The sequence below is a fragment of the Hibiscus syriacus genome, unplaced genomic scaffold (assembly GCF_006381635.1).
Source record: "Hibiscus syriacus cultivar Baekdansim isolate YM2019G1 unplaced genomic scaffold, ASM638163v2 tig00117056_pilon, whole genome shotgun sequence".
Classification (NCBI taxonomy): domain Eukaryota; kingdom Viridiplantae; phylum Streptophyta; class Magnoliopsida; order Malvales; family Malvaceae; genus Hibiscus; species Hibiscus syriacus.
In genome coordinates this window covers 435995-463281 of record NW_024063539.1, presented here as the reverse complement: position 1 = coordinate 463281, position 27287 = coordinate 435995, and the positions used below count along the sequence as shown (strand labels likewise).

General features: G+C 33.5%; 2 protein-coding genes and 1 pseudogene across 2 annotated transcripts in view; 2 read left to right on the top strand and 1 right to left on the bottom strand.

Annotated features, from left to right (window-relative positions):
- Positions 1-7910: 7910 nt before the first annotated feature.
- LOC120198393 lies at positions 7911-11177 on the top strand (annotated as a pseudogene).
- Positions 11178-12135: 958 nt separating this feature from the next.
- Positions 12136-15291, top strand: LOC120198418 (zinc finger CCCH domain-containing protein 17-like). Its single transcript, XM_039199766.1, has 3 exons — positions 12136-12406; positions 12910-13020; positions 13109-15291. The coding sequence occupies exons 1-3, from the start codon at positions 12251-12253 to the stop codon at positions 15077-15079; spliced, it is 2238 nt and encodes a 745-aa protein (XP_039055697.1). The 5' UTR covers positions 12136-12250; the 3' UTR covers positions 15080-15291.
- A 5045-nt stretch (positions 15292-20336) lies between these two features.
- The window catches only part of LOC120198589 (zinc finger protein SHOOT GRAVITROPISM 5-like), a 27744-nt gene continuing 20793 nt past the window's right edge, over positions 20337-27287 (bottom strand). Inside the window, exons 2-5 of the mRNA XM_039199898.1 lie at positions 26791-26798; positions 21947-22073; positions 21467-21869; positions 20337-21049 (exon numbers count right to left, since the gene is read on the bottom strand). Of these exons, the coding sequence (XP_039055829.1) occupies positions 20359-21049; positions 21467-21869; positions 21947-22061 (1209 nt within the window). The 5' untranslated portion in view covers positions 22062-22073; positions 26791-26798 and the 3' untranslated portion in view covers positions 20337-20358. The remainder of the gene's footprint in view (positions 21050-21466; positions 21870-21946; positions 22074-26790; positions 26799-27287) is intronic.

The following is a 27287-nucleotide window of genomic DNA, read 5'->3' as shown; positions in this document are numbered from 1 at the left end:
GACGTCGGGAGCACTTCCTCCTTTGACGGTGTCGGCGTCGTTTAAGTTACGGCCAAATTCGAACACTAATAAAAATGTAATAATAAACCAGATAAGGACTAAAATATAATGAAAGTAAAATAAACAGACATTAATCGATATTTAACCCAAAATATAAGAGTAGTGATCAAGATAAAAGTTTCATAAATAAGGAGTACAATGTCTAAACTTTCAAAAATATTAACAATAACCAGTCCAGTGACCAATGTGTAAACTTTAAACATATAGGGCTTGAAGTACAGAATAAATAAAATACACTAAGCCCTTAAACAACTTACAAAACAAGGGGATCCTTACAATGTAATTAAACCATAGGCTAATTAGTGACTAGAATAAAATATACACAAATGTCATGGACAAATTTAAAACATTAACAAAAATAAATAACACACCAGCACAGTGGCTAAAATGAAAAAAACATAAATCACAGGTCCAAATTCGAAGATCATAAAACACACATAATATATAAACTAGTGATTCAAATAAAACAAAATAAAACTATAGGCTCGAAATAAGATTGCATGGATTTCATTTAGTGACCAGATCACAACCCTTACAAAAGCTTGAGGGACCTAAACTGTGATTAACCCTAAATGTAAAAACACGTAATGGGGGAGGGACCGAAACGGTGCGTTCCATTCGGTGGTTATAAACCACCTTAAGGGTTGAGAAACCTAACCTTTCTCATTTCTTCTTTCTCAGCCGCAGACTCAACCCGTGGGAGAGAACTCTCCCTTGGCTCACCGCCATGGGAGGCGACCAAGCCTCCTGCAACCGCTAATCAGTGGCCACTAAACCTAAACCGATCAACCATCCCCCACGAACGACCTCTCCTTTGAAACCCGACCTCTAGAACCCAAACCCACAACTTATACCACCCGAAACCAACCCCCCCAAAACCAGAAAAACAAAGGCTTTACCTTCAGATATGGGGCTAGCCGGGATCGGAGAAGGTCACAGCGAGATTCACGGTGGTGGTTAGAGAAGGTAAAACTTTTCTTTCTTCTCTTTTTTTTTTCTGTTTCGAATTTCTCTCTGTATTTTTTCGTTTTCTTTTCTTTTTTTTTTCTGGTTTCGTTCCCTTGATTTATGTTGAGTATTTGGTGAGATGATGATATCTAGAAAAAATAGGAGATGGGTCTCACTGACTTTGCATGATTACATCCCGATTTTTCGGGATTTAATCTGTTTTTAAATGGATTCTCGGATTTAGGCTACTGTAGATGAAATATATACTGATTTGGTGATATGTTTCACTGTAGATGACGATGGTGGTGGGGTAACAGTGACTAGATCATCGGAGTGGGCCGGAACTTGCGGCGGCGGCGTGACATTTCCTCTGTTGAGGGCGACGGCTACTGAACGGTTAGGGCTTCAGACCTAAATGGCCTTTGATCTGGACCATTGGATGGGTCCAGATCAGACGGTCTTGATGGTGCGGCGCTGAGGCAGAGAAGGGGTAACCCTAACGGGTTTGGGCCGATTGATGGGCCGCAGGTCTGGGTTGTTGGGCTCCGGGATTGGGCCTTTGTAATCTGAATTGGGCTTCTAAGCCTGCAAAAAAATGTAATATGTAAAATTAATAATAATAGTTAATAATAATTAATAATAAAAAATAATAATAAAATAAAAAATAAAAATAAATATAAATATAAAAGACCCGGACAAAAACGGGTGTCCACAGGATGTCTGAAAGGCTCAGAGAAAAGGCTGTCGAAGAGCTTGTTGATTTTTTTAAAACATATAGTATATATCAGGATTTAATTTATATAATAAATTAATCAGTGAACACGCCTTAGTGATAGTGGTAGTTAAAGTAGTAAATTTTTTTTTGAAATATTTTAAAGATTTTCTTATTGTTGATTTATGTCCGATCTTAGTGGAAGTCCGTTGTTTCTTTTTCTCCCTGTTAATTGATGTTAAACATTTTTTTGGGGGGGGGTGCGAATAAATTCGTTGAAGTTTAAAGATGATGGATTATTTTATTAAAAAAATAAGAAACTGATGAAGATGGACTTGTTTGCTTTATTGCTCCTGCTCTTCATGTTTTCTTGAAATATTCGTGGTGTCTGGACATCTGATTGGGGAGATGACCCTCCAAGAAGATACCTGTGCCAGATCCCTCTCCTATTTTGCACTTATTGCCAAGTCGGGTAACATAATCTGTTTGTCTTGATCCTGTAAATTCTATATGTAAATAATTGTGCCTGCCTCTGTCTACAATGCTGATAGCAAATCTATGTTACTTCTAATGGTTGGAAAGTTGGTTTCATGATCTACGGGGATACGATTGTTAGATTTGTCTAGAAATTAAGTTGATAAGTTGGAAATTTCATTTTGGTTGGTGGCCAACTTATTGGAAATTTCATCTTGGTTGGTGGCCAAACTTTGAACATGTGAATTTCATATTTGGTGGCTAATTTGTACACATTAGAAAATTCTTTGGTATGTGGCCAAACTTTGAACATATTGTTCTTGAAACTCAACTATAAATAGGCCTAAGTATTTCCATTAGAAATTATCCCAAAAAACAAGTCCTCTCTTCCTCTTGTATTCTTCATTCTCCCACTTTGGGAATTCCAAAGAATTTCATTTGTTGTAATATTGGCGATATAGTGAAGTTATCATCCGGTGTGGTGCCCGAGGAGTAGACGATATTCTCGTCGAACCTCGTAAATTTGGTGTGTTCTCTCATTTATTGTTTTTTATTCGGTTCTTTTCCATTGTGTTTCAATATTCAATAGTTTGACAGGTTTATCCGCTATGCAACCTTTGGTGGTTTTAATCTTGACATTTTAGGTCAATTTTAAAACTACGTCAATTTTAAAACCACGTTCGTGTGGGAAATAACCCATTTTCCCCAACAATTGGTATTAGAGCTTCGGTTGAGGTATCCTGGTGGTTCCGTTGCTGAAAAGATACAGTTCGTGATATTGAATATTGTTCGTTAGAATTAAAATGTCAAAATACGGATCAGTTGAGACATCAAGCTCTTCATCTGGACCGGTGAGGAGGGTGATGTCAAATGCAAATTTCTCGGTGGAGTTGTTCGATGGATCCGATCATTTTGGCATATGGCAAGGTGAGGTGTTAGACGCTTTATTCCAACAAGGTCTAGACATCGCCATTGAGAAAGAAAAGCCCGAATATATGGAGGAGAAAGAATGGGGAACAATCAATCGTTTGGCGTGCAGCACGATTCGATCTTGTCTTTCCAGGGAGCAGAAGTATGGCTACAAGAACGAGACTTCTGCAAGTAAGATGTGGAAAGCTTTGGAGGAAAAATTCCTGAAGAAAAGCTCTCAGAATTGTCTCCACATGAAGAAAAGATTGTTCAGATTTGATTATCAACCAGACACCAGTATGAATGAACACATCACTGCATTCAATGAGCTAGTGGAAGACTTATTGGGCATGGATGAAACCTTCAAAGATGAAGATTTGGCTTTGATGTTGTTGTCATCTCTTCTAGATGAATTTGAGTACCTTGAGACAACGTTACTTCATGGTAAGGATAATGTTACCCTTAAAGATGTAATTGCTGCTTTGTATAGTTATGAACTCAGGAAAAAAACCAAGAAGGAGAGCAAGTACGAAGCAACAGAGGCCATGGTGGCAGGAGGTCGCTCGAAAAGTCAAAAGTCAAAGTGGAGAGGGAGATCAAAGTCGAAGTCTAGACTGGGAAAAGATGAATGTGCCTTTTGTCATGAGAAAGGCCATTGGAAGAAAGATTGTCCGAAGCTGAAGAAGAAAGGAAAAGCTGCTCCAGATGCATGTGTTGCAGAGCATGATGCACATGACTCTGACATATCATTGGTTGCTTCATCAACAACATTCCATTCCGATGAGTGGATATTAGATTCGGGTTGCACCTATCATATGTCCCCTAATCGGGAGTAGTTCTCCGATTTAGTGGAACTAAATGCATGAGTTATTTATATGGGCAATGACAATGCCTGTAAAACTGTTGGGATAGGTTCAATTCGATTGAAGAATCAAGATGGATCAACCAGAGTTCTGACGGATGTCCGATACGTGCCCAGTTTGAAGAAAAATCTCATCTCGTTGGGAGCCTTAGAATCCAAAGGCTCAGTAGTCACTATGAGAGATGGAGTTTTAAAAGTCACATATGGCGCACTTGTGATGATGAAGGGCATCAGGAAAAATAATTTGTATTATTACCAAGGTAGTACAATTATTGGAGCAGTTGTAGCAGCTTCCGGAGGTGATGATTTGGACGCAACCCAGTTGTGGCATATGCGGTTGGGACATGCTGGAGAGAAATCTTTGCAAATTCTGGCAAAGAAAGAATTGTTGAAAGGTGCAAAGGCTTGCAAATTGAACTTTTGCGAGCATTGTGTTCTGGGAAAGCAGAAGAGAGTGAAGTTTGGCACCACTATACATAATACAAAAGGTATTATAGATTATATTCACTCAGATGTATGGGGTCCTTCAAAGACATCGTCTTTGGGAGGAAACCATTATTTTGTAACTTTTGTAGATGACTTTTCTAGAAGAGTTTGGGTGTATCCGATGAAGTCTAAAGATGAAGTGCTTCAAATTTTCCTGAAATGGAAAAATATGATCGAGAACCAGACTCGTAGAAAGATCAAACGTCTTAGGACGGAAAATGAAGGGGAATATAAAAGTGACCCATTCTTTGATGTTTGCCATGAGTTTGGTATTGTTCGACACTTCACTGTTAGACATACACCGCAACAGAATGGGGTGGCAAAGCGTATGAATCGAACACTATTGGAGAAAGTTCGATGTATGTTGTCTAATGTTGGGTTAGGCAAGGCATTTTGGGCTGAGGCTGTGACATATGCTGGCCATCTCATTAATCGTCTGCCGTCATCAGTGATAGGAGGAAAAACACCATTGGAGGTATGGCCTGGAAAACCTGCTACTGATTATGATTCCTTACATGTATTTGGATCCACTGCTTATTATCATGTGAAGGAATCCAAGCTTGATCCGAGAGCAAAGAAGACTCTCTTTATGGGAACCACCCATGGAGTGAAGGGATTCTGCCTTTGGTGTTTAGACACCAAGAAGATAATTTGTAGCAGAGATGTTACCTTTGATGAATCTGCCCTAGTAAAGAAGGTAACAAGTGAAGCTGTCCAGACAAGTAGTACTCCGCAGCAAGTGGAGCATACTCCAAAACAGGTGGAGTTTCAGCAGATGATGATCCCAGAAGTTGATGCAGCTGATTCTTCAACTCCAATAGAAGAATCAGAAGATGAAGAGGTTCAAACCCAAGAACCATTGGAGACACCAGAAACACTTGCAGTTACAAGGCCAATGAGAGAAATTCGTAGACATGCTCGATTTGTTGATATGGTGGCCTATGCTCTTCCAGTTGTTGATGATGATATCTCTATCACTTACCAAGAAGCAATACAAAGCTTGGAAAATGATAAGTGGAAAAGTGCCATGGATGAAGAAATGCAATCTCTCCAAAAGAATGATACTTGGAAACTGGCACAATTACCGAAAGGTAAAAAAGCCATTGGATGCAAGTGGGTATTTGTAAAGAAAGATGGATCTCATAACAAGAAAGATGTTCGCTACAAGGCACGGTTGGTAACTAAAGGCTACGCTCAAAAGGAGGAAATCGACTATAATGAAGTATTTTCCCCTGTTGTGAAGCATTCCTCCATTAGAATATTGTTGGCCTCGGTAGCACAGTTGAATTTGGAGCTAGCTCAACTTGATGTAAAGACGACTTTCTTGCACGGTGATTTAGAAGAGGAGATCTATATGACACAGCCAGAAGGATACAAAGATGGTGGTTGTGAGAAATGGGTTTATAAGCTGAACAAATCGCTATATGGATTGAAGCAATCTACGAGGCAGTGGTACAAGCGATTTGATAGCTTTATGAGGAGGCAAAAGTATACTAGAAGCAAATATGATCATTGTGTGTATTTGCAAAAGCTCAAAGATGGATCTTTCATTTATCTTCTCTTGTACGTTGACGATATGTTGATCGCTTCGAAGAGTCAAAAGGAGATAGACAAATTAAAGGCTCAATTGAATCAAGAGTTTGAGATGAAAGATCTAGGTGAGGCCAAGAAGATTCTTGGTATGGAGATAAGCAAAGATAGACAGAGAGGGAAGCTTTGTTTAACACAGAAGCAGTATCTGAGAAAGGTATTACAATGTTTTGGCATGAATGAAAATACCAAACATTTCCATATGCTAATGCAGTTGGGAGCTTGATGTATGCAATGGTGTGTACGCGTCCTGACATTTCACAAGCAGTTGGAGTTGTGAGCAGGTACATGTATGATCCTGGAGAAGGACATTGGCAAGCTGTGAAATGGATTCTACGGTATCTCCAACAAACCGTGGATGTTGGTTTAGTTTTTGAACAGGATGAAGCACTTGGTCAGTGTATGGTTGGATATGTTGATTCCGATTATGCTGGTGATTTGGATAAGCGTCGATCAACTATTGGGTATTTGTTTACTCTTGCTAAAGCCCCAGTAAGTTGGAAGTCTACATTGCAATCTACGGTGGCCTTGTCTACTACAGAGGCAGAATACATGGCAGTTTCAGAGGCTGTAAATGAAGCAATTTGGCTTAACGGGTTGATGGAAGACTTGGGAGTTGTTCAAAGTCACATTAGTCTCTATTGTGACAGTCAGAGCGTTAATCACTTAGCAAAAAATCAAGTCTACCATTCAAGGACTAAGCATATCGACGTGAAGTATCACTTTGTGCGGGAGATCTTTGAAGAATGAAAGATTCTACTTCAGAAAATTGCGACATCAGAAAATCCTGCAGATATGATGACCAAGGTGGTAACAGTAATCAAGTTCAATCATTGTTTGAACTTGATTAACATCCTGAAAGTATGAACACCTTCGGGTGTGTGGCGCTTGTGAGCGCAATTAGAGGCACTACAAATTCGGGGAGTTGAAGAAGTTGAGTAGGCTTGGTAATTTCAAGCCAAGGTGGAGATTTGTTAGATTTGTCTAGAAATTAAGTTGACAAGTTGGAAATTTCATCTTGGTTGGTGGCCAAACTTTGAACATGTGAATTTCATATTTGGTGGCTAACTTGTACACATTGGAAAATTCTTTGGTAGGTGGCCAAACTTTGAACATATTGTTCTTGAAACTAAACTATAAATAGGCCTAAGTATTTCCATTAGAAATTATCCCAAAAAACAAGTTCTCTCTTCCTCTTGTATTCTTCATTCTCCCACTTTGGGAATTCCAAAGAATTCCATTTGTTGTAATATTGGCGATATAGTGAAGTTATCATCCGGTGTGGTGCCCGAGGAGTAGACGATATTCTCGTCGAACCTCGTAAATTTGGTGTGTTCTCTCCTTTATTGTTTTTTATTCAGTTATTTTCCATCGTGTTTCAATATTCAATAGTTTGACAGGTTTATCCGCTGTGCAACCTTTGGTGGTTTTAATCTTGACATTTTAGGTCAATTTTAAAACTACGTTCGTGTGGGAAATAACCCATTTTCCCCAACAACGATTTCTTGTGATCTCATGATATGGTTTATGACTCTTACTATTTCTACATGTTACAAATGATCTCTAGTCTTGTTTGGGAAAATTCATGATCTTTATATAATGAAGAGGTATTCAATACTTGCCAACTCACTTGCATATATTAACCTAAGAATTCTTTATGTATTTTATTAACCTTTGTTTGTAGTACTCAATATATAACCTTTGTTTGGGAAAGCTTATATTAACCTTTGTTCGTTGTAACTCAATATATAATTTAAACTTCTGAATGTTTCCAGTGTTGGATATATCTGAAATTTTGTTTCATATCGATCATGACCTAAGAATTCTTGTAACATTTTTTATATCTGGATTTTACTACAGTTCACTGATGAGCTCTCTAAAATGGAGGAGAAGCTTAAACCGACAGAATCTATTCTGGAAAGCAAGGTATGGCTTCGAAATTTTTTTCAAGCCTTATTATTATTTTGTTTTTATATTTGGTTCTTAAACATGTCTTTCCAGAACCTTGAAATCAAGAAAATAAATGACGAGAAGAAGGCATCCATGGCTGCTCAGTTTGCAGCTGAGGCCACACTGCGGAGGGTTCATACTGCTCAAAAGGATGATGATATGCCTCCAATTGAAGCCATTCTTGCACCCTTGGAGGCTGAGCTGAAGCTTGCTCGGCAAGAGGTATTTCTTGCTGCCATTCAACTGTTGGTTCTGTCTCACAATGAGAATTAGAGAATGCTTCTTAAACTTATATGCGATTGGTTATTCTCTCACTGATTAGTTCTTTTGGTTCTCTGCAGATTGCAAAGCTTCAAGATGATAACAGAGCCCTTGATCGCCTAACTAAATCAAAAGAAGCAGCTTTACTTGATGCTGAAAGGACCATACAGATTGCGTTGGCAAAAGCATCTATGGTAGATGATCTCCAAAACAAAAACCAGGAGTTAATGAAGCAGATAGAAATTTGCCAGGTATTCCCATCATTCTTTGCATTTCCTTTATCAGGTGCATCAGGAATTGAGGTATATAGATTTTCTTCACTCCGTAAACTATGTGATGAAGAAAGTCACATGTCTATGACCTGTCTATGATAGGAAGAACACAAAATTTTGGATAGGATGCATTGCCAAAAGGTTGCGGAGGTTGAAAAGCTGGCACAGACAGTTAGGGAGCTGGAAGAGGCTGTTTTTGCTGGTGGTGCTGCTGCAAATGTAGTAAGGGATTACCAGCGGAAAGTTCAGGAGATGAATGTAATGCGCTAAGCCTTTAACTGTCTGAGTTTTCCTGATTCCTTTTTGGTGATATAGACTTAAAGTTTTCTCAACATGAATGATTGTTTTGGAGTTTTAGGAGGAAAGAAAAATTATTGATCGAGAGCTGGCACGTGCAAAAGTAAGTGCTAATAGAGTGGCCACAGTTGTTGCGAATGAGTGGAAAGATGCTAATGACAAAGTGATGCCTGTAAAACAATGGCTTGAAGAGCGGAGATTCTTGCAGGTTTTTGTGGATAGTTTCTCTATCGAATAAATCTATAGGCACATAAATTAGTACCGTGTCTTTATCATGGACCTTTTTCTTATAGGGAGAAATGCAACAACTCCGTGACAAGCTTGCCATAACTGAGCGAACTGCAAAATCTGAAGCACAGTTGAAAGTAATAATCTGATTGTGACAATAGCCACTCTGTTCTCTTTGTTGATGCTGCCGATTTGGAATAAGAGGTTTTATTTTAATTTGCTAGGAGAAATATCAATTGCGGCTGAGAGTTCTAGAAGACAGCTTGAGAGGATCTTCTAACAATGTAGTCGCAGTACATCAGATGGAAGAAGTGTGAGCAATGGGCGTTCTAGGCTTCAGTCTCTTGGTGGAGTTGATAACTTCTCGAAACTTACACCCAATGGAGTTTTATCCAAGAGATCACCAGGCTCTCAATTGAGATCATCTTTCTCATCTTTTACAATATTGAAACATGCTAAAGGAACATCCAAATCATTTGATGGAGGCACAAGATCATTAGAAGGGGCAAAAGTGCTTTTAAATGGAGCAGGCTCAAATATTTCATTCAACCAGCTTTCTGAGGGAAAGGGTGAGGCACCGAGTGAAGAAACACCAAATAATTTCCCGTCAGAGGATGTGGAGGATAATGTTCCAGGAGTATTGTATGATTTGTTGCAAAAAGAGGTCATAGCTTTGAGGAAAGCTGGTCACGAGAAAGACCTAAGCCTTAAGGATAAGGATGAAGCGATTTAGGTTAATACTGTTCTTTCAGTCCAACACTGTTTTAATCTATCTTACTGGATACTGCTCTAATAATCCTTGTATTTTTCAGATGCTCGCTAAGAAGGTGGAAACATTGACAAAGGCAATGGAAGTTGAGGCTAAAAAGATGATAAAAGAGGTTGCTTCCATGCGTGTGGAGAAAGAACGTGAAAATCGAGCCAAGGGGTTTGGAAATTCCAAGGGGTCTTCTGCTCAGTTTCTTACTGGAAGGTACTTTTATCTTTTTGATAGTTGTTTAGCTTTTAACATTCCTCTTTTTCATATAACGCTTTAATAAGCTAAAATTAGTCACACTATTTGTGTTATACAATATTCAGAGAATCGAACAAGTTAAATCCTCAATATATTCTACAAATTTGGTTTGAAATCCCAACATCTATTAGTTACACAAATTCGTAATTATTATTTACTTTTTGCCTAATTCTTCCAACACTTGCCCCGAATTGGTTTGAAGATGCCTTCCATACCCAGTTGCAAGTCAAGTAATCAGACAGCCCCTTGTTGATCTTCGTTTTTAGAACATCTGCTTATTGTTCTCGAGTTGGGATGCATGGAAAACATGCACGTCCTTCCTCTAGCGTTTCTTTGATGAAGTGTCATTATACTTCAATGTGTTTTTTCCTGTCATGTTGAACCGGCGTATGAGCTATACTTATAGTAGCTTTGTTGTCCCTGTACACCTTGGTAATCTTTCCAACCATAACAACTTGCTTATTGCAGGAGTATATGTTGCTCAGACTCTTCATTTTTTCTTGAAATATGTGTCCTACACATATTTGGGCATGAGAATGGGGATACTAAAAAGATTAGACATCTCTGCATCGAACACGCACCCATGTCCGAGTAACAGAGCCAATAGTTGTTGCTCTAAATTCAGCCAAGTCAGTGTCTTTTCATCTGATAGGATTCATTGTAATTTATTCAATACTTCATATCGTAGTGATTAAATTCAAAATGAATCCACCTGTTAATTATGTTTGACATTCGCCTAATTGATTTTCGATGATTTGCTTGACCGAGAGTTGAGACCTGTAATCGATAAATGCCAAAATGTTAGTTTGCTTTTAATTGGTTTCATGGTTATTATATTTCAAATATTGACATTTTATTGTCCAAAAATATATTAGACATTCAATATAACTGAAATTTTCTCAAATTTATGCAGAAATGTATCTCGAAGTGGGTTAACGCGCAGCACACAATGAAACAAAATTCCAATCGAATTAGTAACAAGGACTAAATTTGCATAGGTCTCCTTAGTGCATTGCCTTATTTATTATATATTACCTCCCTGGTGATTGATTATAAGGTTTATAACTTCTCGTATTGACGAAATTAACGAGGAAAAGAAATCCGGTACGAGTAAACTTCGAAGTATGCTTTTGAAAATGCTTATTCCTCTTCTTAGAGGTAAGCCAAAGAAAGGAACCATTGACCGTAAGCTAACTTTAAAAAATATTTCCCGAATCATAAAGATAAGAAACATACACTGAAATGCAATATGCTTCGACTTATAATTATCTAATTACATAAATAAAGAATCACACCACCCATCACAAAGGGGACGAAGGGGGTGGATAGTACGGCGAATTGACATGGGGACAAGACTGTTGATTACCTAGCATGAGACACATTGATAAGCAGGACTGAAGAACGGTTGATTTCATTCTGATTTCTTCTTGATAGAAAATATTGTCCTGATTTGGCATGTAAAATTATGTTATTCGACTATGAAAATAAAACAAAACTTTGTTTGACATAAAACTTCCCTTTAACCGGAGTCGTAGGGAGTAAATGTTTGAGGTGTACAAATGTATCGCTATGGGAACAAGTCGTAAAGGAGTGATTCGGGAATAAATATTATGTTAATTTGTCGTATGAATTTTGAGGTAATTTTTTTATGAAAATAAATATTAGATTTGCGTGTAGGTGACTAAAAAGAAGTTGAATCGAAAATTTTAAAGTTCAATAGTCTTCAATGATGATGGTGAGAAGAGCCGACGATAAAGAATTTTAGTCAGATTCAAAAGTTAAATTGATATTTTATTTAAAATTTAAGAGTCAAATTAATATTTTATCTAAATTTTGAGGAACAAGTCAAAATTTTTTTTATTAATATGTTACATCGTCAAATTAATTTCATTTAACGTCATAATGATTAAATGTTATAAATCGATAAGCGACTAAAATATTATTTTTTTTAAAATTTAATGAAGAAAAGTGAGCACCAATGAAACAAAAGTGATCATATTGGTACTCTACCCTTTATCTTATTATCTCTATTTCTTTTTTAAAAATAAAAGTTTTATAAAAAAAAATCATATCAAACTCCAATCTCTTCTTCGCGTCTCTTTATGTAAAGGTTTCGATCTGGCAAAGGAATGATCCCTTCTCTCTTTTCCGATTTGGGGATTTGATATATTGTTAAAGAATCCGCCATGATAGCGGCTATGCTGCAAAAACAACAGCAGCAGAAACATGCGGTTGCAGCGACAGCTACGGCGGGGGATACAAAAACATCGGCCGAAGAAGAGACCTTGAAGAGGAACACAGATTGCGTTTACTTTCTTGCCTCACCTTTAACCTGCAAAAAGGTTCGTTTCTTAAAAGGGTTTAAGGGCTTCAAATAAGATCTTGTTTCCTTTTTGGGATCTTGATTTTATGCTTCAATTGAGGTTTCAGATTTACCCATCTACTTTCCTTTATTTTAATGACTCTTCGTTTAGCTTTTTATGTAACTTTGGGAGAAAATATATGTTAATTTTAGTTGGAAAGTGAGCTTTGTTTCTTTAGAGCCTTTTAGGTTGGATCTTGAGTAAAATCCTTAGTGAATTTCATCAGGAAATGTAATGAATCTTTCCCTTGATGTTTTTGTTCATAAATTTATGCCATTAAATGTGGGTATGTAATCATCTTATTTTCTGAATCGTTTTGTATATAAGAACCAATTAATTTTAGATAGTGTAAGGTTGTGCAATGATTAATCCGTACAATCTAAAATGCAGTGGACGTATCTGATGTATTGCAGTTCATTTTTTTTCTGTCATCAATAGTCGTTGGATTCTGTTAGACTCATTCTCTTTTTTTGTGCCAATAGGGAAGTGAATGTGAGTATCGCCATTGCGAATATGCTCGGATTAACCCAAGGGATTGTTATTACTGGCTGAATGGTAATTGCATGAACCATAAGTGCGGATTTCGGCATCCTGTTAGTTTCTTCACTTCTCTTTTCCACCAGTATCGATATTGTTATGTGCTAGTTTTAATATTTCTTTGTTTTGATGCTGTCTTTTCAGCCCCTTGATGGTTTGCTGGGAACACAAGTAGCAGCTCCGGCTGGTTCTTCCGTGCCTTCGTCACACATCGCTGTGACACCAACACCGGCTAGTTATAACCAGGGTGTTTCTTACAATCCCGGAAAACAAGCAGTGCCATGTGTTTTCTTCCAAAAGGGGCTTTGCTTAAAAGGTGACTGGTGTGCTTTTCTGCATGGTCCAAGTACGAGTAATAAAGCCCCTCAGCCAGCTGCATTGCATGGTCCATGTACTAGTACTAGAGCCCCACAGCCGGCTGCAAACATCACTGCTACCGAACCTAATTCTTATAAGAAGATTTTTGGCGATGCTGATTCATCTCAGTTGCAGAAGTTTCCCCCAATTAATGTTTCAAGGACAGTTGGAGTACCTCCTGAAAGTAAACCTGCCCCAAAACTTGAAGCTGCTTCGACTAGGACTGGTACTTCTATTGGGGGAACTGTGCCACATCCGGCTGGCATGGATGAGGAACTTCCTAAATGTAAAGGAACATACACTACCTCAGTTGTAAATGATAGTGCCATGGGTCGTTCCAATCGTTTGCATCAAGTCCACATTTCAGATGAACCGAGTTTTCATGCTGGTAAGGAGACTGACGAACTTTTGAGGGAGTCTTCTCCTGGGTTTGATGTTCTTGTGGATGATGAGCATGGAGATTCTGATTTCTACCACAGTGAAGAGAGAGATGGAGGAGAGAGAGGACATGAGGGAAGGAATGTGAATGAATATGAGATTGGTCTTGCTGCTAATTATGATGCCATGGTTGATGCTGACCGAGATATGTTTCTTGATGGGAATTACTATGATTCGTTTGACCATGTGCAAAGGAACTACGGATGGGACCAACCGAGTGCTTCATCTGAGAGGATATCTCTGGGACCTTCCACACTTGAAAGAAGGGGCTACACCAGAGTTAATAGTCTTGATCGTGTTGAGGAGTCAGACCTACGGCATCAATTATCTAAGCATACGCAGGTCAATGGCCTGAGGTCTGTTTTCAGTCAGGATCGTGCCCTAGAAAACCATGAAAGGGAGCAAAATTACTGCGATTCTCTTAGAGACTCACACCATTTCCCTGCCCATGAGAGCTCCTTTAGTAGTCGCCTTCGGGGTAGAATAAAGCTTCCTGGAAGATCTCTAGTTAACGTGACTGATTCACGTCCTGAAAGAGAGATAGAAAGGGGGCCAAATTGGGGCCGATTTTCGCCAGGAAAGCCACAAACCACCTCCCACCAGGGGAGGCTCCGTGACAGAATAAAAGGAAGGGTGGAAGGGGAATACAACAATAAAGATGGTCGAAGGTTTGGGGGTTCAAGAATAAGACGAGAAATAATGGATGAGAGGAATGCTGATTTTGCTGGTCCAAAACGTCTTGCAGAGCTGAAAGTTTGTAAGAATATTGATAATAATGAGCACCTTTCTCTTGGAAAGCGAAAGAGCATAGAGGATCATAAACAAACCGAAGGTGGTATTTCATTTGAAGGGCCAAAGTCTCTAAGTGAGATTCTGAAGAGAAAGAGGCAATCTGAACCTACAACTTCTGGAAGTGGTATAGCATCGGCACATAAAGATGTTAACCAGAAACAAAGCAAAGAAAGCTTGAATGACGGCTCCAGTAACACAGTAGTTTCATTGATGCTGGAGGAGGCCAACAGAAAGGATCAATCCAAGTCTACATCTGCAGATATTGGGACTGCAGAAGTTGCTCATGGTGAATCTTCTCAACTAAACAATCACAAGCATGAGAATGAGGACGGGATAATTGGGGACGTGACAATAGAAAATCACAAGCACGAGGCAGATGACCGGGGGGATGAAGGGGAGTATCACTACGAGGAGGGTGATGAAGGAGAGTATAAATACGAGGGTGAAAATGCGGACCCCAAAGAGGAATACATAGAGGAGGAAGACGGGGATGACTTTGGAAAGAAGATTGGTGTCATGTTTTCATGAACAGTGGGGAGATATAGAGATGGTGAGATAATATTGGAATTTTCATTGTAGAAGTAGGGGGGCAGTGAGTTTTGTTATGTTCTCATTGTATTTATGGGGGATGATGATTCTTATGTTTTTGAGGCCTTTTTAATGTGCCTAGCAGTTGAACTTTAGATTGTCCTAGTGCATGGCTGGAAAGTTAGGAGAATAGGGAAAATTTTAAATCTCCATTTCTTTATCTTATTACTCTCTCATTTCCCCCATCCCCCACGGTCTACTTTCACAGCTAACTTGCTCTAGTTTTATGATTTCTGGTCGAGTAAATTTGGTCAACAGGTTATGTGTTAAATGATTTTAAAACCCAAATTGGAAATGAAGTCTTTAGCTTTATAAAGAAAGTTAATTCAATATATAACCTTAAAATGATCCAAAGGTTTTTATCCAAATAATTTATAGACCCAAAATGTTAAAACCCTCCACGTAGTCCTTGTGCAGCAGAATTGCTTTCATTTCCGGTTCCATCGATGCCGAGATTCACTTTCTTCAATCTAATACCCGATGTCGAACCACAAAAGGTTGAGACATCGAAAATGAGTGACAAACGTCAAGGTATTTGTTTACATTTCCTTCTTGCCATGGAATTGACTGTAACATTATGCTTACTCGTTCTATTTTTCCCTCCAAAGAATCTAATTTAGTAAAGATAGATTACGTGGTGAGTGGGTCGATTATCCGTTGGGCATGATGCAGGAGTGTATATGATAGGTGATGGTGGCGGTGGTTAACGATGATGGTTGGTGACGACGTCAGCAGTTGTGGAGGGTATGTGGATTTATGAATTAGGTTTTTTAGAGGATTGGGGTGTTTCTAAAATTTTAGAAATATTTTAGGGTTTTTTTTAATAATAATAATAATAGTTTTCAGTTTTTTTAAATAAAATTTATGATAAACTACACGAGTGACCACTCAACTATTACCTCCTTTCATTTTGACCATCGATGTTTTAATTTGATCAATCACATCACCCAACTATTTAAATGGTTCAATCAAATCACATGCCGTTAAAATTTAACAGAGATGATGACGTCTCAGTTAAAAATTTTGGTATAGTTACACTTTTGATCCCTGTTACTTACAGAAGATGTAAATTTGATCCTAATTTTAATTAAGTTCTATAAATTTAATCCTCTAATTAAATTACAACACGTGTACTGGACGGTCAAATTTATTTATAATTTATTAAATTTATTTTCCTCTAATAAGAGGATGACACATTTCACCCTCTTAAAACAAGAAAACCAATGAAAGAAAGTTGGAGTTGAAAGGAATCAGACCAAGGGCGTTGGTTGCCCAAGCAAATGAGCAACCACCAAGACAAGTATACCGGATTGTTTGTGTTTTACAATATATGGTGGTACATATGTTGTATATTAGTGTTTAAAATTTAATTTAAATCATAACATTTTTATATATATCTCAACTTAATTCATATCCTAAGCTTAAAAATATATATTTTATTTTTTATTCAACATATTAAATATATTTTATTTTTATTTTAACTTAAAAATATATTTTATTCTTATTTTAACTTTAAAAATATATTTTATTCTTTTATTAACTTAAAAAATATATTTCCCTATTATCTTAACTTCAAATATATATATATATATATATAAACTTAAAAAATGTATCTTATTATTATATTAAGTTAATAAAAGAACAAAATATATTATTTGAAGTTAAAGTTAACAATAAAATATATTTTTTAAGTTAATAAAAGGATAAAATATATCTTTAAAGATAACATAAGAACAAAATACATTTTTAAGTTAAAATAAAGATAAAAATATATTTAATAAGTCGAATAAAAAATAAAATAGGTTTTTTAAAGTTAGGATATAAACTTAACTTAGATGTATAAAATGTTATGAATTAAAATTAAAATTTTAACAATAATATACAAGGTATATACCGTTTGTTTCAAACTCTAAGTTATCTAATACCCTTGCCTCAATGGCTGCCATTGGTTCAAATCTCTCTAACACCAAAACCTTTTTTCATTTGTTCTCTTGTAATCATAGGGTGACATGTGTCACCTTTTTATTGGAAGAAAATAAATTATAAATAAATCTAACCATTCAATCATAGATTGACATGTTTCACAATTTAATTAAATGATAAAATTTATTGAATTTAATTAAAAGTATGATCAAATTGACACCTTATGTAAGTAACAGAGATCAAATACGTAATTATACCAAAAAAAATTTAATTGACACGTCATCTTCTCTGTTAAGTTTTAACGGCAGGTGGCTTGATTGAACCATTTAAACTGTTAGGTGGTCTGATTGATTAAATTGAAACATCGGTGGTCAAAATGAAATCTGACAATAGTTAATTAGTCACCAGTGTAGTTTACACTAAAATTTATAAGCATGTCACCTGTCACATTTTGAGTGACTGATGAAATTTTTTAACATCTGTCATGGGTCATGCACTTAAAATGGTAACTTTGGTAATGGTAATCATCTCGAAAAAAGTTTAGATACATAAATAGGAAAAGAGGTATATTTTGGGTTTTTTATAGGATAAACGACACGTTTAATACTCCAACTCTCACCTTGTTCTATTTTGGTCATCAACTATTTTACTGTTTCAAAATCATATCTAACGTTACATTTTTTATTTAATTTTTGGTTGTTCACCATTATAAAATAATGACATGAAAATTGAAAGAAATAATAATAAAAAAATGCAACATCATGTATGATTTTAAAATATTATTTAAAAGCGTGTCAAAATACAAAGAAAAATGTATCATTAAGATAGAATTATTAAAACATAAGAAAAGTAAAGATATGGAATAAGAAAATAGAAAATAAAAAATACTAGTTGTGACGATCAACGTCAAAATTAGTATCGTCACCTACCAACCAAAGATTAAAAAGAAAAGAACAAACTACGGTGGGTGAAAGCTCATATAGTTGAATTGGTTTTGGTTGTTTGATCGCTCTTGTCGTTTATTTTTCTAAATGTTGGATTTGATACTGCTGCGACTGATCAAGATGGCGCTCATCTATTATCTCGTTGATCTTCCCTGTTTTGATCCCTCAAATTAGATTTGGATATGAATACTGCGTTTGTAGATAGTTTTCTCATGATGTATAACTCTGATTTGTATTTTCCGATTGTCTTTCAATAGTTTAATTCCCTTTTATAGTTCATTTATCGTAGCAGTCAGATATGATCTACCTATTGTTCGAGTTTTTATTGGGATGAGTTTTTCATCTTTTTCTTATATGACCGGGTGTGCATTTTCGGATATTGAATATTATTCGATCCAAGAATTTGGATCACAAAAATTTTGATTTATAAAATATCCGAAAAAATCAGATATCTAAACTTTCATATATTCGAATTCGAATATAAATTTTAATTTTTTAAAAAAATAAATTTAAAACTAATATTTTGTAATTTTATAAAATATATTTTATACCTATACTATATATTTACCAAAACGTATTTAAATAATTCAAAAATAAATATTTAATATCTCATTTAAAGGCTTCAAAAATAAATAATTTAAAAGTTAAAAAAAGGTTGGGCCATTGACACTGGGGGTGGGCTATTAGAGGCCGAGGCTGGAGGTTGGGGGGTGCTAGAGCTGAGGGGTTGGAACCGTTGTGCCCGAGTAAAATCATTTAAAGGCTTAACTTTTTTTTAGATAATTTAAAATTAAAATTTCACTGATTTGTATTCGATTCGATTATCTAATTTTTTTATATCTGAAAATTAAAAATAAATCAGATATCTAAATTTTTAGATTGGATTTATTGGATCGATTTTTTGCATACCACTAAATTATTGTGTTAATGGTTATAAAAGAATATTTTAATTATGTGTTTAGTTTATTATTCTAATTATAAATCCTCATTAAAATTTGAATGATATTTCTTCCTTACTAAAATTAACTGTTTTTATTTCTGTAAGAAATAATAATTAAGTGATTGAAATAGAAACATAAAAATAATTTACCCTAAAATAAATCCCATAATTTAACGACCTAGATTTAAGTGTAGCTGTTAGGCTTTAAAGGGAAACAAATATAATTGTAGGTTGAACCGCTAGTCATTTAATTTAGTATACAAAGAAATTTATGTCCCTCTGCTAACACTGCAACTGCGACCTCTTCTGATAAAGTGAGAGAGAGAATTTATGCTTTCATATGCAATAAATATATACAATTTGTTAAATGTTTAAGATGGACTATTGGCACTGAAAAACATGGCCTTTTTATAACCATTTAGGGGCTTACAAATGCTATGAAAACGACCCCTCCCTTTCACTTTTAAATTTTCCAAACATTGAATTCCCCTATTGCCTCCTTGAATCGTTCTTCCTATTTTCTAGCTAAAATATGGTCCTATTCCCTGCCATTTGGTTCCGTTTTTATTATTCGATTATTTCTTTAAAATCATAATTAACATTGCATTTGAATCTTATTTTTGTTACTTCTGGTTAAAAAATTAACATAACCGCTAAATTACTTGCTTAATCACCAAACTACTTTTTTTTTAAATTCTCACAATGTTATTTTTTAAATTTTATTTTAGTCGTCAACCGTTAAAATATTATCAGTGACACTGACGTGTCATCATAAGATAATATCATGTAATTGATAAAAAAAATATCATGTTAATAGTTTTGTTAATTTTCTAACGGCGAGTAATCAAAATGGAACTAAAATATAACTTTAGTGATTTAAAAAAAATATATAGTTAGCTTATCAAAACAGAACTAAAGTGATAGTTAGATAGCCAAATATATAGTGTATCATTTTATTTTTTTCAATAATGACACCTTATGGTAATATGTCAATATCATTGTTAATTTTTTAATGACAATTAATAAAAAAAACTCAAAACATAATTAAAAATTAGTTAAATGACCAAAATGAAGCTGCACTAGTAGTTGGATGACTAAATATGTAACTTTCCTTTTTTATATCATTAAAGGTTAGAGACAAAAAGGCGAAGTATCCTCGTCGATGGGTAAAATTAGGGAGAGATAAAAGATGAAACAATGATATTATCTAACACCCTTTCTCATATTTAAATAACAGTTGTAATATGATATTTACTAAACCCAGAAATATGGAACTCAACACAACACCAATATACCATGCAATTCAAAAACAAGAGATTTACCAAGTTCCGTTGGACACTTGATACATAGAGAAAATAAGGGTTGATTTTCTTCATTTTGATTTTGAAATAATCAAAGGACTAAGGGTCGATTCACTCTCCTTCCCCTTCTGTTGTGGCAGAAGACATGTAACTCATTGCAAGTGAGGTCTCGTCGGCCGGAACCGCAGCCGTCGCTTTTTGGAATTGATGCTTGCATGCTTGGCAAGTGATCTGCATGATTATGGCATTCATCTTCTTCGTCGCCTCGTCTTTCAACACTTGAGCTTTCTCCAGTTCATCTTGCGCTTGTTGCCTTATCCTTTTCGCAGTCGAGAACTCCAGTTCCGCCATCTCCACTTGTCTCTTCGCTTCTTGTCTGGCCTTTTCCGCGTAAACCTTCTCCGCCATGGCCACCTCTTTCAAAGCTTCGAATGATTTTTCGGTGGCATTACTGAGCTTGTTTGCTTCAGTTTTCTCGAAACCGTCGCTTGAGCCTATTGATAGCTTCAAGCTGTGAGTGTTTGGTGATGGAAGAAGCTGAAGTTCAAGGCCGCCGTGGAGCCGGTGGTCGGAAATCTCTGTAGACGCATGACTGTACAAGAAAACAGGCTCAGTTGATCTTGGCATTGGCAATCCAAGCAACGGCGTCGCCGTCTTGCGGGCTATGCTGAAGTTGATATCGCTCGACGGACTAGTACTTGACATTACTCGAGAAGCGTAGGCCGGCTGCACCACCACCTGCGATCCCGGACGAACTCGCTGAACAGTACAAGCATCTTGGTGCTCAATGAAACTCTCCACTCTAGACGACAAAGGGTATGTAAAAGAAAGATTCAAAACGGATATTATTAGATTGTTAAATGTTTAGTATATTTTTTTTGGGAGGATACTAATCAAGTCAAGGAAACAATCAAAGCTTGTTCATGTAGTGTTAAAAAGCAACGAAGGAATATAAAATTATTGATTTAAGTGTCTAATATATATGGATTATGTGACTAAGTTCACTACATTAAAATACTAACGATTAAATTAAGCTAAATAAAAATGGAAAGCTGAGCAAATCACTATTGGATTTTGAAGATAATGAGAAATCCAACAAGAAGAAAGATAATACTCTATGGTAAAAAAAAATTAGGGTTTTAATAAGAAACAAAACAAAAGCTAACCATAATTACATGAAGAAACATGTAAATAGTTTATGAAAGAGAAGGTAAGTGACCTGGAAAAAACACGACCACAGTCACAAGAGTGGCCTCGGGTGCCACAAGTTTTGAGATGAGCCTTGAAATCAGACTGAACAGCGTAGCCTTTACCACACTTATCGCAAACCCACTGTTTCTGATTGCTGTGTTTCCTCCTGAAATGCTTCTTTATCCCGACCAGATCCCCCAAAGCATGGCAAGGATCATGGTGCAAGCAGCTGGGCTCGGGGCAAACGAATACCCTCTTTTTCACCTCTTGACTACTCTCCCTCTTCAGCAGCTTCCATGGAACATTGTGCCTTCTCCTATGCATTTGAAGGTTCTGGTCTCTTTGGAACCCTTGGTTGCAGATCTCACACACATACCTGTCTGATTCCAACAACGTTTCTGGTGACAAAGAAACTACTTCTGCATCCGGATCTATCTCAACAAACATAATATCAAACATGTCAGAACTCACAAACCAATTCAATATAGGTAAAGTTGTTTTTTTTTACCTGGGGTGCCTGCCGGCTTCCTTTTTCTTTTCTGAGTGACGCCGTTTTGGAAAGGAGCGAGATGATCAGATGAAGAACATGGAAGTGGAGAAGCGGCGATGGTGTAATCCAACATAGTGTTTGATTGGAAGACAATTACACGTTGGAGATTGATTTAAGCAAATTAATCTAAGGGTTTAGCTGAAAAAAAGTGGCGGTGGGGATTTTTCAGCTTTTTCTGATAAACACGAAGGACATGAAGAAGGGGAAAAAGTTTTTTTTTTAGAAGAAGATGAAGAAAAAAAAAGAAGTAAGATGAGAAGCTTTTTTGCTTTCTGCAAACAACTTTGTTTTCAACTTTAAAGACTCTTAAAAAAATGTTTAAATTCTTCTATTAGTCCTATATTATGTATAAATTATGATTTTAGTCCCTATACTCTAATTAAATAATTTATAATTATATATTTTGAAATTTTGCTTCTTACCGTAATCGTAATCGTTAAATGTTAAGTCAAAATTTATTATTAGTCTATTTATTATATATAAATTTATTTTATTCTCTTTAATTTAATTTAATTTAATTTATTATATATATTATTTGGGTTAAGATTAAAATTTTAAAGTTAATCAAATATGGGAAATATTAATTGAAATATATAAATTAAACCTTTAGTTTTATATGTAATATAAGAGCTAATAATAAAATTTGACCCAAAATCTTATATTAGATAATTTAATTTTTTATTAATCTAAATAAGTATAAGATAATATATGTTCAAAGATAATCTTCGATCATTTAAAATTAAATGTTCATATTCCTGGTATTCATACTACTTGAACCCAAAATTTCAAAAAATAACAACAACTCTTTTACCATCAAAATCAATTAATTCGTTTTTAATTTTAAACTTTTTCATTTTCTTTTTGGAATGACCCCACTACTATAGCAGGTAAGGCTGAAGCATGTGTTATAAAAGTTGGGATATGATTATTGTGGAAGAATTTCGGACCCTTCAAGAAGTTGGATTTTTTTGGGTGATTCTTTTTTCATTTTATTTAAGTAGACATTTATAAAATATTATCTTTATTTCAACGAATTTCAGAATATAGATTGTTTTGAACTCAAATGGTACCATTTTTCTATTTAATTATCTATGTATATTTTAGAAAGTAAATTTATAAGAATTTATATTAGAAATTTAGATTGCAAAATTATAAAATTTTAAGATATAAAATTATATTATTAAAAAATAAAAAATACTTATAAAATATTATATTTATTTCAACGAATTTCAAAATGTAGCGTGTTTTGAACTCAAACGATACCATTTTTTTAATTTAATTGTCTATATATGTTTTAGAAAGTATTGATGTAGAATTTTTTTGTTAGAGGTGTAAATTCAAGAATTTATTATAAAAAATTAGATATAAGAAATTATAAAAATTAAGGATATAAAATTATATTATCAATAAAAAATATAAAGACAATACTTAAACTAAAAAAATTAAAATTTTTAGTAATGCGATAGTAACTCTAGCCTTTGATTCATCCTTAACTTCAGATCATAGAGTCAAGTTTTCTATGTGTAGAATATGATAATATGTAATAATAATAAAAATATGATAATATGAGATGAAATAGTAAGTAATACCAAAATAGAAAAAATTTACAATGTTCGTCGAGCGTGGATGAGCACCGTTAACAATAAGTACTATTAAATTAATTTATAAAACATTAAATTATAAATTAAAAAACATATAATTATAAATTACTTAAAAATCTAAATGTAATTTAATTAAAATATGATATTTTATAAAACATTAGTTTTTAGGGTAAACTATATCATTGACCACCTAATTATTTATCCCTTTTATTTTAACCACTGAATTTTCAATTTTATCAATCAGGTCACCTAACTATTTAAATCTTGTCAATCAAGCCACTCGTTAAATATTAATGGAGTAGATGACGTGACAATTAATAAAATTTATATAATTACACATTTAGTCCTCATTACTTAAACATTTTATTATTTCGGTCCTAACTTTTAATTAATTTAATAATTTTAATCCTCAATTATATGGTGACATGTGTCACTATGTGATTGAATATTTTTCTTAATATTTTTATTTAATTTAATAAAATTTTCATCAATCAAATGGTGCCACTTGTCACCAATTGAATGAATAGAAAATAAATTGAATACAAAAACACTACTGGTGGGGTTTGAACCCAAGACGCGAGGAAAGGAAAAAAACGATTCATCCATTGGGTTACACCATTCAAATAACAAGCCTATCACAACATAATATATATATATATATATATATATATATATATATATATATATATATATATATAATTAATAGAAATAAAAAAGGGAAAATTACCTAATAAGGACTCCAACATGGAATAATTGAATAATACGATAATATGATATATATATATACACAAATATTATAACTAGTTAATATGTAAAAATATTTTATTTATATTTTAAATCATTTTAATAAAAAATAAAAATAAAAATGATTTTAATATATTATAATTGAAATATAATGAATAACTTCATTGACTTAGAATTTTCCTGATAGTTGAGGGCTTATCGTAGTACTAAGCATTTTAACTTATGCATTGACTTGTTTATATCCTGGTTAGAGTAAGAATTTATACTTTGTTATTTATCTACTATATATTTGAAGAAAATTTTAGCCGAAACTTAATATTATTGAATTAGTCTATTTTAATATAGAGTTGTTAAATAAGACTAAAATTCGATCGAGTTATAATATTTTAAAATATAAGATATGATACATTTAAGTTCAATAAAATTAGAATAATGAAGACAATTTATTAATTTAAAATACATAAAATGATACATTTCAATTATAACATATTAAATTAACTTTTATTTTAATTTTACATTAAATGTGATTTAAAATATAAATAGATTATATTGATTTATTAGTCAATTATAATATTTGTTTATATATATTTTATATTTTCATAATATTCAATTATTTCATGTTTGAGTCCTTATAAGGCCATTTATTACTAATAACTATATTATAAATTATATTGATTATGTTCTGTATACTAGACAAATTTACCGGTCTATCTTAGTGCTATGGGCGCTCAATTTTTCGGTTCGAGTCCCAAGTTCAAACTCCACTAGCAGTTGTTATTGATTTAATTTATTTTTCATTTATTCAATTGGTGACACATGGTACCATTTGATTGGATGAAAATTTTATTAAATAAAAAATATTAAAAAACCATCCGATCACACATTGACAAGTGTCACCATCGAAATGAGGATTAAATTATTGAATTAAATAAAAGTTAGGAACAAATTAATAGATTGTGTAAGTAATGAGGACTAAATGTATAATTATATAAATTTTATTAACTAACACGTCATATTCTTCATTAATATTTAACGGTAAGTGTCTTGATTGATAAGATTTAAATAATTAGGTGATTTGATTGACAAAATTGAAAAATCAGTGGTTAAAGTAAAAAAGATAAATAATAAGATGGTCAATCGTATAGTTTACCCTAAAAGCTAATATTTTATAAATATTATACTTTTAATTAAATTAAATTTATATTTTTAACTAATTAATAATTATATTTAGTACTTTATAATTTAATATTTTATAAATTAATCTAAGAATGCTCATCTTTAATATTACTTATCTGTAATTGAGGAACGTGATAGCATCATCCTACCAAAATATGATTATAATAGGTGAGAGTAATGAAATAGTTATGATATAAATAAAGGGCAGCGAGGGACAGAAACAAGAAAAACATCCCTTCTACTGTTCTACTTGAAAACAAAACATCCATTATTTCATATTCTCACTGTAATTTTGCATGTATTTATTATCTATTCAGCCGATGCTGCAGTCCATACCTTTTATGCCACTTGATCGCACCCTCTCCTCACGTGATATCTTCTATTTAATTTAATCTCATAATTTTTTTTATTAAACTTAGGTAAATACAAGATAATATATATTTAAAGATAACTTTCGGTTATTTGATATTGAACGTTCATATTTTTTATATTCTTGGTGCTCGAACCTGATACCTCATAAAATAACAACAATTTTTTACTACCGATATCACTTGATTCGTGTTTAATCTCATAAATTTATATATCATATGCATATAATCTTATTCATATTTTTTATAATTATTTGCATTTAATTTATTAATTAAAATTAAATATGCAATTTTTTTTTATGGAAATGATATTTCTAATCCAATATATTTTGTCAACAACATATTTCAAACCAGAGATATCGTTTAAAAATTTTAACATTTTATCCCATTAAATAATTTAATAGTTAATATATAAAATGCAATTAATATAAAAGTTTGTATGACAAAATTTTATTTTATTTTATATTATAATTTTATAGTTTTATAGTTTTAATATCATATAATCATATCATATTTAAAAAAATCAAATAAATAAATACCAGAAAATTATATCAGTACACTATTTTAACATTATGATATTAATATATGTAGTATGATATATATATATATCCATTTAAAATTGTTATTATCATCGTATTATTACGTATATTTATTCATTATTTTATTATTGTACTTTTATTATATAATACTAATTATTATTAATTTTATATTATTATGTATTATATTAGTTTCTAAAATATATTTTGTATATTATCTTCTATATTCTTTTTTGTATTATTAATATGGGACAAGTACAATGTATTATCTGTTCAAAGATAATTCTCAACCATTTGACTTGAACGTTCGTACCCCTAACATTACTAGTATTCAAATCTGATACCTTAAAGAATAATAATAATTTCATATCACCGAGATTAATGGGGTTCGTGTTCATTTATATTTTTATATATATACTTTAAACAAATCCGCCTTTATGTGAGAATGTTAGTGGAGAAGTTTTCTAAATTGTTGAAGCGTAACTTTGTAAGACTGTTATAATATAGTGATGAATCCATAAATATTTTTTGAGAGTAGATATATGTACGTTAATAATGTAAAATTTTCAAATGAGGTAGACATAAATAAAATTCTTAGGTAAAAATATTTTTAATAAAATAAATAATTAATCGAAAAAAAAAACCATATTTCATAATGATCACGTGCCGGCTCTAAGTAAGTTATAGATTCGCCATTGTTCTAACAAAAGGGTGTTTATTAATATTTTTAAATAATTTGTAATTACTTGGAATAAAAAGTATACGATTATATTTGAACTTTAAAAATGATATATTTTCTTGAAACAATGATTGGTGAAAAAGTCTCCTAAATTAATAAAGAAAAAGTTTAAAAGATCAATCGAATGAAATAATA